Raw genomic sequence first — 13,705 nt, 5'->3', positions numbered from 1 at the left:
TAATCATTAAAACGAATTGAACTGAATCACTGCAGGGTGTTGCTGTAGTGGAGAACTGAATCACTGCAAAACAACGGATGATGGCTGGATTCCTATGAATTTCAGGTCAGACGAACTGAACTACAATTGATTTTGGACCACGGAACACAAAACACCCCTACTTATAACTTGTCACCCGTGCACAGAAGACGTACCATAGAGACTGACCTTTCTGAAAGTCGTCTCCTGTTAGAATGTCTAACCCTTGTTCAGAGATACCCAGAAAAACATGGCACACTAATTTTGCTTCTAGGTAAAGGCCTCCACCTCAGCCCATCATTATACTGACTCAAAGATGAAAAACACAGTCGTCACAGTAACCCAACAAACAGTAGACAAATATTTCCGCACAAAGTAATGGTCCACAAAGGTATGTTTACTTGACTTCAACTATGAACACCAAATGCCTTCAGGGACTCGAGTGCTGTGAATGGATGTTATTGTAGTGTTCGTACAGCGAGTGGTGTTACTTCTGTGTACCAGGAAGTCTAGAAAAGCCACCTAATTTTCATCAAATTTTAAAACACAAATTTTAAAACGTGCGTCGGCAGAGACAGGGAGGAGAAAGTAACTCTTCGGTCCCTTCATTGCTCAGCCCCGTCCTCCGGTTCACGTTTCCAGTTCTGCCGGTTCACACGTGTGCACGCATCGATCCATCCACGTCCTGGTAACTATTTCACCTAACACAACCCAGACACTGTGTGACTTCAACAGGCGACTCATCTACCAACATAGGTAACGTATAAACTGTTAAACATCAATCAAATCGATTTTTTTGCACATTCCATGTAATAAAAGGATTCGGTCTCAGATATCGATTATAGGTGCAGCAAGGGCGAGGCGCAACGAGCAGCCAATGGCCGCGCAGACAGCCTCGCATTTCTGGACTGGACTCGTGAATCCTACGTTATCTACAACTAACTATACAGTTTATGCATTTATTCTAATCTCAGTGAAAGCCGGACCTTCGGGAGGGGTCCTCCAGAGAGTGGAACCCGTGTTTTTTTTACGGCTAGATTAAACGTTGTATTTGTTTTCATTAGCATCACTTATTAGCGGTTACTATACCATATGTCAAGCTGCCGTGCCCTCTTGTGGTTAAATACATAAACTGCACTCTGCTTCAAAGCGAATTTGTAACTTTGCGAATTAAGACATTTGTTATACTGTACAAGTTCCAGAAAGATTTGAGACAAAGTAGAACTGCAAACATGTGGGTCAGCAAGCCCTATCACACACACACAAACACACGCACACACGCACACACACACACACACACACACACACACACACAAAACATAAATATTTAACACACTTTTAATGTAGCTGAGCGAGGCACCTTATGCCTTTTTGTGGTATAACCTGCTATATCTGCATGGGGGTCCGTTTTGGTCTACAAGAGTATAAAGGGGAGAGAATCTCTTAGACTTTAATATTTGCCGACGTCGAAAAAACACCAGAATTCTGCAAATATAACCTACAGGTATGTGTTAGCCAATAAAATAAATCACGTTTTTAAATTCCTTACAGACATTTTAGTCAATATTGCATTAACCATAAATGAAATTCTCAGTACTGACAGTTAATAAAAAAATGTTTTAGATGTCGTACAGCGAAAAGTCGATATAAGGAGCAGAGACAGACTTTGACCTTTTGTGTAATATAGCACGTTGAGTATTATATTACACTGGAGACAGATTATAATCACCTAATCAGCAAGACAACTGCAACTCGCAGCTTGAACCTTAATCATACGCCCAGACAAATATTTGATCAGAACCGCAAGTCATTGTAAATCATCCAAACCGTTCCACCAAAGAATAATGTTATAAGAACTGGTATCCGAAATATGTGGTCTACTTTATTGTTTGCCTTCGAATCGCGAGCAATTTTATACCTCACAGACTTTGGCTATAGGTGGCACGACGGATAATAACGCGAAATCAACCGATGGATAGCGCTCACACAATTGCTTTAAACCTTTAACCGATCTGTATATTATCACACGCATATATCTGCGCCGGACAGTAATAAGCAGCATTTAAAGTGGGTCGGGTACGCATAATCCACAACACAACACTAAAAAGTACCGGGAACAATAGCACAACTTTGGGTTGAACATTGGGGGGCTTTGAGATCTCTACCCGTTTAAGCGGGTCCATAGTTCTGACTATGGGGGGGGGGGGGGGTTACAACCCTCCCCACCCCCCGATAATTTACGCCGATTACCTGCATGGAACGTTTCCTGCGTACCGGCACCTCTCGTAATCCGGTGGTACTGAATACACAGACAGTACTGACGCCTGATTTCCCCACATCAAGCGCTGATAATAGACTTCACAGTTCTAGTCGTTAAATGCAGTTTTGTGAAACTACATACAAACGTACGGACACGATGGAATTTGACAATTTATCATATCTGGAAAGTGTACGATCACGGCTGAAACAACGCTTTCTAATAGACTTAGCCAATTAAAGTAATACAACACCATTAACCCACAAGCATATTAGTGAAAATACGGAGATCAGCTGAAAGAGAGTAGATAGTAAAGAAAAGTACCTTTGAAGTCGAATGTAAGCAGACGCACTTTGCAGTTTGTGCGCCCGAAATAGAGACACGCGCTTATCTTTTATATAAATGCCAAGTGACCTTCTTAGATGATAAATAATTCCCAGACACCCTGTGAGAATAAAATGAACAAAAGACGAAGCTTTTCATGGATGATATAAACCTATCCTATCCAATCATATCCCTCCCCTTTTGGTCACTTGACTCAGGTGAGTTTTAGTGCCTGAGGCGGGAGCGAAATATCCATTTTCAGTTGCTTGTGGAACAGAAGCATCCGAGAAAGTCATTTATATTACAGTAATACGGAGCTGAACAAAGAAGACCACATGAAATTCATGCACGTAATACCAGATCATATGAGTCATGACTCAAATAGTGTGTCTAATCCATCATATCTTGCACAAAATATTCGTCAGAGAGGCACACGCGTGGCTAAATAGTCTAGCAGTTGGCAAATCACATTACACGTTGCATGTTAATGTGACCCAATGCGACCACTTGTGATGAAACTTACAAAGCAGAAACCAAATGTGTTTCATCATGGGTTCAAGTTCCGCAATAAAAATCCGTAATAACTGGAATACCGGAATCCACAGATATATATAAACAGCTATCTGACGACTAAAAAGTATGCACTTTGTTTTCTATTTCCTGAAAATTATATAAATGTCCGATATCTACTCCATATTTGCTGCAGATAGTCAAGTGATTTAGGATCATTTCCTACAGCACAGTGTAGGGAAGCGTCATGCATAAACTAAAGAAGCCTGACTGTGAAGTCAGGCAACGATCCCGCCTCAGGTATATTTTGCCTCAGGTATCTTGTCTGCAAAAGCGCTGCCAGCTTGTTTGTTCTAGCTACCAGTAAAAATACGCCAATTAACAATAAATCGCAGAAGAACTAAGCGGAAAAGCGTTGTGAAAAATAATGGCCTCAAATCCAATACGTTAAATTGGAAATAACGGGGAAAACCAACCACTGAGGGGTATAAATTGTGATGGCGACCGGCCAATTCAGGACCGAGGACAGCGTCGTCAATCTTTAACACCGGTGGACGTTTCTTCCGATGCAAAAGTCAGGTGCTATCAGAGGTTTAGAATTGGGTATAGACAGTGGGGACATGTCCTTACACTCTAAGAAAAAAATGGGAGAAAATTGTACCTTTGCTTGGTACATAAACATTGTTTGTACATTGGGTTACAAAACTGTACCAGGGCTGTATCCTTTTTTTCTGACAGGATACGAGGAGCTATAATCTACAACGAGACATTTCACAGGTCTAAGGATATTACAGTACGTATCGCGCACGCTTAAGTTCCACTTGACTCATGTACGGGAACTGGCCACATGTTAACATTCCTGTTCAGATTTTAATATAAAATGGAACTTCCTTCTTTTGTTTTAACCCTTAGGGGGGCTCAACCCCCCCTAACAACTTTGAAAGTTGTCACTTTCAAAGAAGAAGTACAGGACGCCACCCAGTGGGGGGGGGGCTATGAAATGTGCAGGAAAATATGGGACAAATGCATTTAGCAAAGTAATTGTTCAAGGGGGCTGAAGCCCCTTCAATAGGGATTGTAGTGGGGCGGTGGGCATGCACCTACCCCTTAACCCCAAAGTGTCTTCCAGCTGAGGTCCTCAGTAGAGGTGGAAAGTTCTGGTTCAGAAAGTACAAATCCAGACCAAGATTTAGTTTCAACCAACCAGTTGAGTACTCTGTGACTGTGACTCTTTAAACTCACAGTACCCAAGGAGTCTCCGAAGAGGCACAGCACCGAAGGAGTCCAGTCTTCATCTCAGATCACTGAATAGCATCCATGTCTCACAGCCATACGGCAACACAGGGAGAACCAGGACTCTAAAGAATTGGACCTTCGTCCTCTTGCAAAGACATCGGGAGCGCCACACCCCCCTTTCGTGGGACCTCATGACCCCCCCTGCTCTTCCAATCTGTTTGCAGACTTCATAGGAATAGTCACCAGAGACATGAATGTCACTGCCGAGGTAGGTAAACCTCTTGACAAGGTCAGACAGACACACTACTGATGGCTGTGCCTATGAAGTCATTAAATGCCTGGATCTTGGTCTTAATCCAGGACACCTGCAATCCCAGACACTCAGACTCCTCACTCAGTCTCTCAAGAGTCTCTCAAGAGCCCCGATCAGAGCCTCCGTTGACTCTGCTAAGATCACGGCATCATCGGCAAAGTCAAGGTCAGCAAATCTTTCTTCACCAATGGACGCCCCACAGCCGCTGGACCCCACGACCCTGCCCAACGCCCAGTCCATACAAGCACTGATCAAGGTAGGAGCAAGAACACACTCCCGGCAAACCCCAGACTCACCCAGGAAAAACGCAGAGGTTCATAAAGGACGAAGAAAAGGTGCGAGGCAGTTTGGATAAACCGAATAACAGAAGAAAGAGGAAAAAGAAGAAGAGGAGAAGGATCACCCTCTACTAACGAGCAAGTAAAATGCAAGAAAGTGGCAAAAAAGTGAAGCTTCATCACATCACCAGTAAGACTACGTTCAAGAACGGACACCTCGCCCTCGTAAAATGGTGCAGGGGACTCCGTGATTGCTAAGCTGACCCCCCCAATGAAGATGGCGCCATAGGAGATTTTCCCCAGGTAACAATGCGAGGTACAATTTCCCGAGTGGACTGGGGTGTTCCACGATAAAAATTTGTCGAGCTGTGGCTAGGGGGGGTATTGCATAACGGGTATGAAAACATGGGACAAATCGCTAAAAGTATTTAGGAACTTAATTTCTCAGTGGGGCTGAGACAAAATATGGTTCAGAACCACATATGGTTTTAGTATTATGTAGGCTGTGGTTATGAAAATCATCTCTAAAATAAAGTATGTATTTTCCACCTTTACAATAAACTGTTAATTTCCTGCATCGGCAGCAGCACACATCACGCAGTCCTCCCGCATTCATTATATTCCCTTTGGGTAGTTTTTGGCTGATGCGCCGCCGTTTTGCGCCGCGACTGCTGTGCGCATGTGTCGGTCTCGCAGTGTCTAGCGGACCCCGAGAGCGGCGCAGAAAGAGACACCTGATCGAGGTGAGAGCAGCAGCTTCCCAACGCACAGGACTGTTTACATTATGGTTTGACCTTTACGTTTCACAAGTAAAGGAAATGGGCGAGAGAAATTAACATGATGACTGCTTCTGTGATTCGCGTCCGGAGAGGGTAAAAAGGAAAAAGCTTGACAATCAGTGACTGTAAGTGACCTCGATTGATTTTACGATTTTTTTAAGCTGCCATATGTAGTGTTTAATTTTCATCCGAAGCGTTCAGGAAAATACTTGGGGGGGGGGGGGGGGGGGGTTAAGTTTGGAATGATTCGGTACGGGTTTGTTCTGAGATCACAGTAAGGTAGCGAAAGCATGCCTGTCTTTTTTATTGATTCTTCATTTTGAAATATCTGAAGCTATTAGTCTCAACGGCTCGTCATTAATTTGGAGAGCTCCCTTCAGCAAGTGAGATGCGCAGGCGGCGTGGCTGCCCACACGTCTTTCAAACTGCATGGGGTAGGCACGGCTGGCTCACCCACATCCGTTTATAATCACTAGGATGAATTACTGGGCAAACACTTCTAACTGCTCGTTTAACAGCACCTTGGACGAAAACGGGACGCACTGGAGAGCAGAATACCCTGTCACCCTTTTCCCAATACCCATCCTGACCGGGATAACCATCACCTGCGCCTTGCTGTTTCTTATAGGGGTTACCGGGAATGTGATGACAATTCTGGTTGTCACCATGTATAAGGACATGAGAACAACGACTAACCTTTATTTGTCCAGCATGGCCCTGTCGGACCTCCTGATCTTCATCTGCATGCCGCTGGATCTTTACCGGATCTGGCGGTACCGACCATGGAATTTCGGAGACTTACTTTGTAAACTGTTCCAGTTCATAAGCGAGAGTTGCACGTATTCCACCATCCTCAACATCACAGCTCTGAGCGTGGAGCGCTACTTCGCCATATGTTTTCCTCTCAGGGCTAAAGTACTGGTGACAAAAGGTCGGGTCCGGGGGATCATCCTGCTTCTCTGGATTGTCGCCTTTTGCAGCGCAGGACCCATATTCGTCCTAGTCGGCGTGGAGCACGAGAACGGGACAAATTCCTGGGAGACGAATGAGTGCAAGGCGACGGAGTACGCCGTCGGATCGGGACTCCTGACCACCATGGTGTGGGTCTCCAGTATTTTTTTCTTCTTGCCGGTGTTTTGCCTGACTGTTCTCTACAGCCTTATTGGGAGGAAACTATGGAGGAGAAGAAGGACAGAAAAGATAGGACCGAACATTTCTAGTAGAGACAAGAACAATAAACAAACCGTTAAAATGCTGGGTAAGAGCTAATTATGAAAGTCATATTCCCACTAATTCATCATGCTTTAAAAACCATCACTGGCTTTATATCTCCCTCGTTATAATCATGCAATTCCATTGCACTAATTAAATGTTATGGGGCTTTAAAACACTAGAGGGGTGTTACAGTGCGAACAGTCTTTCAACTTTTTATTTTCGATTTCATGCTGCTCATCACTCCAGCCGTTCATGTGGAGCGCCTTTAGTCTGTAAGAGCGCCGGAGCGCGCCGCGGCTGTAGCTCCAGTGCGCGCATTGCGTATATCGCCTGTCCGTCATACATGGATCTACCGCGTTTCAGCTTTCTAAAACATTTAAGTCGTTTCGTTTGAAGGACACCCTTAGGCAAATTCCAAAGTGATTAAAGTTTACTTATAAATTAACCATGTACCAGACGGTCTGCAGACGCCGCGCCATTTTAAATGAGGTGGACAAACTCTATTGCTGTTGATTGGCGTGATAGGTGACTCTATTCAGATTAACTTTTATATATATATATATATATTTACTAAGCTTATTATGGTTTAGCAAATTGTCATCTGATCATTCCTGGGATCAAACTGAGAAAACTGTTGGTCAACATTAATGAGCCCTTTTAATGAAACGACAGTCTACTGAACAGCCTATAAATTACGTTTATGTACTAAGCATGATCACATCGACTCCTTCGGGTGTTTTTCTTATAAAGTGTTTTTTTTTTACCTATAATGTAAGTATAATAAAAAGCTCCCTTGATAACCCTTTTTGGACACAGACAAAATGCATCTTTAGCAAGAATGGAGTCCATAATCTGCACCTTCTCCAGTTTAGCTTGTTGGCTACGTTGTGTTTGTTGCGTTATTCTTGGATGTATGAGATCGGAATCGGACAGAATCCGGACTGCAGTCATGTTTTTTAAAAAAAACCTCAGACTGTGCTGGGACCGTTCTGTATTTATCTGGCGTTTCCACTGACCGCCGCCCGGTGGTGCCCATTCAAACCTGCTGGACAGGATGAGGAATTGCAGTGTTCCTCATGCCAGGAGAGCGGGTTCCACAGCTGCTCCTTGGCTGGGGTCTTGGCCTGGCGTAGAGCTCACGCAGAACTTCAATTAACCATAATTTGGCGCTTACGGCAATTGTTTATTACCCTGTCCTTCCGCGTGCCGGGTTCGGAGTCAGGTCACCCCGTTGTCAAAATTATATGAATTTTACAGTTATAGATATTTATAAATGGTTATAAAAACAATGTGTAGATCAATGGATTTCAATTTTAGAACGAATTCATCACAAAGAATATAAACCGCATTTCTTTTGGAAAATAACAGATGCCAGGAACTGTTACCTGTTTTGTGGCTTGACTTGATTGCAGATCAAAGTTTAATTAATGAAAAATGCATAATTCTATATAACAATATAAAAAGTGCAGGTTCTAGCCCATCCCATTAGGAAGTGATGAATAGATACCAAGTTAACCGCAACATGTTTCTGAGAAAAATATCATTCCTCCCCTAAAGTCTGTGAACGGCGCCCAAGCAGCGTGTTCCAGCTTCCGTGTCATTAATATACGCGAAAGGACGCAATCAGCGGGGCGCCCGGGACGGCCATGAATCTCAATTTAAGGCAGACGGCAGTAAATCTCCTCTCTCCCCCTGCAGCCGTGGTGGTGTTCGCCTTTGTGCTCTGCTGGCTGCCCTTTCACGTCGGCCGCTACCTGATCTCCAAGTCGTCGGAGGCCGGCTCGCCGCTCATCTCTCTGATCAGCCAGTACTGCAACCTCGTCTCCTTCGTGCTCTTTTACCTCAGCGCTGCCATCAACCCCATCCTCTACAACATCATGTCCAAGAAGTACAGGTCTGCCGCCTGCAAACTCTTCAGGGGGAAACACGGACCGCGCAGGACGGCATCCACCATTAAGGGTGAGAGCTCCCCCTGCTGGACAGAGTCCGGCGTGAGCATGTGACTCTGGGGCTCTGCCACATTGACATCTGCAACGTTTTTTTCTCTTACAAAAGCTTTACAATTCACCCAACCAACCAAATACGTTAGCAACGACCGACGGGAATAATTACAGCGGGATAAAATGGGAGATTTACACCACTGCTCTGTGGTCCAGCAAGGGCAAGACCTGTCTGCATGTTTGCCTGTGAGGGAAGAGGGAGGGATACTGAGAAGGAGAATGTAAGTTAGCAAAGACGCAATACGCTGATAAAGAACAAGCAGACACTCAATGAGGAACCGGGAATCCATTTTGAAAAGGTCCATCTCACACAGGTTAACTTATTTTAAGATATCGATGATATTCATTTCAAGGCCTCATGCGTCCCGGAGACAAGTGTCTTAAAAGTTTGACATGCTTGTCCAGCAACTGCCCTGCTGCCTTCAAGGGAATCTGAAATCAAAGGTAACCGTGCAGATTGCGACTAAAGATGAGTATTTCGCAATTTGGTTACCAGGGTATAAGTAAGCCAGAAGGTGTTACGGCACAGGCTAAAAACAATCAGGTGACATGAGCAGCCCGGTCAGTTACGTGGGTGAGGGTGTCGGCAGGTCCGCGTTTGTGAGGCTGAGGTTTATAGCGACGTGAGACTTGGTGCAGCATGCCTTTGTCAACAAGATACACAAACCCTGAGCTTCATGCGTAAAACGCCACGTTTAAACATGTGCTTGACTCCGTGATTGTGAACATATTTCATGTGTTTAGAAGTTTACCTCATGTGCTTACCTCAAGACATACTCTGTTGGTTCTAACAGAGTTAGAATTGGAGTTACTTTTGTATCAAAAGTGTTTCATTTTGAAAATTCTGGGCATGTAACTCACAAATGTAAGTCCACTTCCAAAACCCCATTTGAAAACATGGTTCTGTAAAATGTGTTTAACAGCTGATCTTGTTTAGGATCTCAGACTTATGCAAAGAGCTGTACATCATCTGAGCTGTACATCATCTGGGAGCACGTCTATAACACATGTAGGAAGTCTTATATCATCACATTACGAAACACAATAATAGCTCTTTACGTTTATTTTTGCTACAATAAAGCTCTATATTTTGTTTAAATGAAGGCTAGGCTTTCAGTTTTCTTGAATAAATTAAAGGTCTGTCAACAAGCAGTCCTTTGACCATAGGATAAGAAAATTATTTGTTAGATACGCGAAACAAATTCAATCATATGTATTACCTGAAGTCCAGGGAATACAATTTTTGCTTATATCTGATCATATTCTGCATATATTAGCATATTAAGCTACAAATAGTAATCATTTTTATGTGGAAACATTTCAATATATATTTGATATCCCAGCAATCGTACGCTGTCATACATACTTCATTAGTAGTTTCCAGCCTGTTATTTTCAAATTTTTTTATAATTAATTTGTGAAGTTATATTTTTGGACATATACTTAAAATCTGCGATGCAAATCAGCTTTATTGCTAGAATTTTCACATTTTTCTCAAGCATTAATTATTGAAATAGCCTCTGTTACAGTGGTTTAAAAATATTTGCTTGTCACTAGCTCTTGATTATACCGATACGACAGAGGAAAAATACTAAATCTCATGCTATTAAATGAAAGCCTTTAATATTCTTATTTATTGCATTGACCTTCAAGGGTGTTGTGCGATTGCTTCAATTTGGTATCCACATGTCTTGAGAGCATACAAAATTCATTTGGAGTCAAAATAATTGCGATTAAGGTAGACATAAAAATCTGACTGAGAAATGTGAACTCAGTTGTTAGTCACAAAAATGAAAAGATTTTTGCCAAAATATACTTGAAATCTCAAAATAAAAAATTATTTGCAGAGGTTTTGTATAAATTACAGTTATAGTGTCCTTATGGGGGGAAGGGTTTTGAGCTATGGATACGATGGATGTTCTGCTGTACTTAAGAAACAAAAGGGGCCTACTTCACAAAGCAGGATTTCTTGCTTAGCTGGATAACTTGTTGGATTTAAGGTAGTCTGGGCTAAATGTCAGTGGATGAAAAGTTTACTTAGCCAAGACTACCTTAAATCTGACAAGATATCCAGCTAAGCAAGAAATCCTGCTTTGTGAAACAGGCCCCAGAGCCATGATGCCTTTTGAATTCACAACATTAACAATTCAGACTGCCTTAAAGATTAAACGAATTTTGGATGACAAAAGGAGCACTGTAGACATTGTAGTATGTAGTTTCTTCACATGCACCCGGCCTGACGCCGTGCGGTCCTCCATGTCTGTGCTGTGTATGCGTTCCTCTTGACCAAAATGTTCGCCGCACTCGCTGAAAACAGTCCACTTAAAGCCATACAGAATGAAAAGGACACAGCCGCATCCAGACTTAAGTCTGTTTCTTTAAGGGGCAGCCGCTTATGATTGCCGTTATTAAAACATCCCCATTTTTTTACTGGGTTTTTAAGTTGGTCACATATCATAAATTGTTTGGCTGGTCCTTACAGGTTTCAGGCAGCTTGGTCAACAGGTTGTATGCTCATACCTCACAACCAATACACACGTATGTAAAAAAAGCTTAATGTCTGTTTTGTTTATATTCATATTGGATGTTGCGTGTCAATCGTCTCTGTAGCGTCATTAAAACCCTGTAAAAAATAAATTTGTTCTTGAGGCAGAAACACTGGCTCCTTCTTCTGTTATTTTGGGAGACAAAATATTTTTTTGCGATAAATTATAATCCAAGACAGAAATGCCCTAATCTGGTATATAATTTGTGCCGTTTCCGTTTTGTCCAGTACATAGGCGATTCTACCGCGGACGCAGTTGCACCCCCTGCTGGTCAGATGAAAATGCTATTCAAACATAAGTTCAGTAAAATTAAATTATATTTGTGACTTGTGTTAGTCATATCAATAAATACTACTAATAACAATAATAATAGTTCTCATTTGTTTATTTGAATTTACTTGTGCATCTCAGTTCAGTGTGGCTTGTAAAGAATGTCAGGTTGGGCCCTTACCTATTGGGAGATAAGCCTGTTGTCCTATAAAAGTAAGTATATATTTTGTGTATTAATCCGAGATATAGCGTTTCCACACAGATTCTAAATTCTTTCAGCAATAATCAATAATTACTCAGATCCCCGTTTTCCTGTAACGGAAATCTCCAGGGTTTAATAGTGCACTCCTCGAGAAAGACTCCTACGAGATGACGTAACCTACGTAGGTTCCCATTCCCATGTTAATTGACTTGCGTGACCGATCATCTAGTCATGTGATGCCGTCATCTGTAACGTTACAGTTGTCATGCTGGGAATTTGCGTGCGGACTGACCTGCTGCACTAACACACTTCACTACACGTCATATTCTGTCATTAACAAGAAGAAAGGTTGTCCCAATGTATTGCTCAAAGGAATCTCCTATTATTCAAACATATCTTGTCGTTTTATTGCAAAACCAGTGTCACATTGGTGTGCCCTACCGAGTGGGCTGCAGCTATTGGCGCCCCCTCCCCTAGACATCCTGACCGATAGCAGCAGAAGCGTTTAGCGGCACATTGCCATCGTGCCGTTGCGGTAACGAGCTCTAATTTGCCAGCTGTTACTGAAAATCCACTGCCGTACTGAAGGTTAAACAGAAAATGAAAGCCTTTCTCTGCTGCCCAGCTGCATTCCCACCCCCAGTCGCAAACACGGCGCAATGTCTGTGACCATTCATCATAGTAACATGACAGCTGATGGTTTGGGGAAACAGCAGGATTGATACCCTGGGCTGCGCGGACTGTCTGCTGCGGCCAGTTTGCACTCGAGTTGACTTTCACGTCGTCGGGGAGATTTTGCTTCACCAGGCTGGTCTCCTAACTGTATGTTACTTAACAGAAAAACTGTTTTTAAAGGGTCAACGTGAGCCCGGTCATGCAGATTCACGGGTCCCCAAAACCATTTTTGGCGTGGGAGAAAAATATCACATTTCTTCGGAGCGGAGAATTTTAATTTTATATGCTGAAATGAACATTACTTAAGAAGTTTATATTTCGATTAAGTATATTCAGTTCAGGTATTGCCTTGCTTCTTGGCTTCCAAGAGGTAAATCGACATTTGAAAGCCGTCTTTTTTCCCGCGCAACATTCCAGAAAATCCGATGCGGCTTTCTTGGATTAATAAAGATGCTAATAAACGAGCTTCTCACAGCGAGTGAAAATGAAAAGTGAGCAGACCGCCATCGACTAGGTTTTTATTGTTTTGCAAATCTCTTATGGAGGGGCTTCACCGAATTACTAGTTTCACAGGGCGATGCAGTGCAAAAACAAAGCGGTTTAAGTCTTTCAGGGTTTGCAGGGACTCCGAGCAATAACGGAGATTTTATTTATTTTTGCTGTTCCTCATAAACAGTACAACGCGGGATGCATTTTTACGATCTTATTTATCGAGACAGACTCTGGGGTGCTCGTTTTATCCTGTTGAAGGACACTCAAATGGGAAAAACGATATTAAAACTTGAGTGAATTTACAGTGGTCACCTGGTTACCCCCTAAAAAGGTTTTTAATACGACTGGCGCACGTCAAGTTGCAAGCCCGTCCATTGTTTGCCATTTTAAGGAAGCACGATATAGACGGCTATAAGCATATCCAACGCTTCAAACTACATTGCTTTGAACAGTTAAGTAAATGTTACATATAGGTCTACCTTAAACGGGAGGGAAAATAAGCCAAAGATTCTATAAAAGGAACACCAAGCGTTATCAGAAAAAATTAAACATTTATTGGGCATAAATATATTACATACGCTACAGATACA

General features: G+C 42.7%; 1 protein-coding gene across 1 annotated transcript; it reads left to right on the top strand.

The window, feature by feature from the left end:
- Positions 1-6,148: 6,148 nt before the first annotated feature.
- ghsra (growth hormone secretagogue receptor a) lies at positions 6,149-8,933 on the top strand. Its single transcript, XM_048989447.1, has 2 exons — positions 6,149-6,973; positions 8,629-8,933. Exons 1-2 carry the CDS (start codon positions 6,193-6,195, stop codon positions 8,931-8,933), a joined length of 1,086 nt encoding a protein of 361 aa, XP_048845404.1. The 5' UTR covers positions 6,149-6,192.
- The last annotated feature ends 4,772 nt before the right edge of the window (positions 8,934-13,705 follow it).

The sequence above is a fragment of the Brienomyrus brachyistius genome, chromosome 21 (genome assembly GCF_023856365.1).
Source record: "Brienomyrus brachyistius isolate T26 chromosome 21, BBRACH_0.4, whole genome shotgun sequence".
NCBI lineage: Eukaryota > Metazoa > Chordata > Actinopteri > Osteoglossiformes > Mormyridae > Brienomyrus > Brienomyrus brachyistius.
Note: the sequence above shows the minus strand (reverse complement) of the source record. Positions and strands in the feature narration are given on the sequence as shown.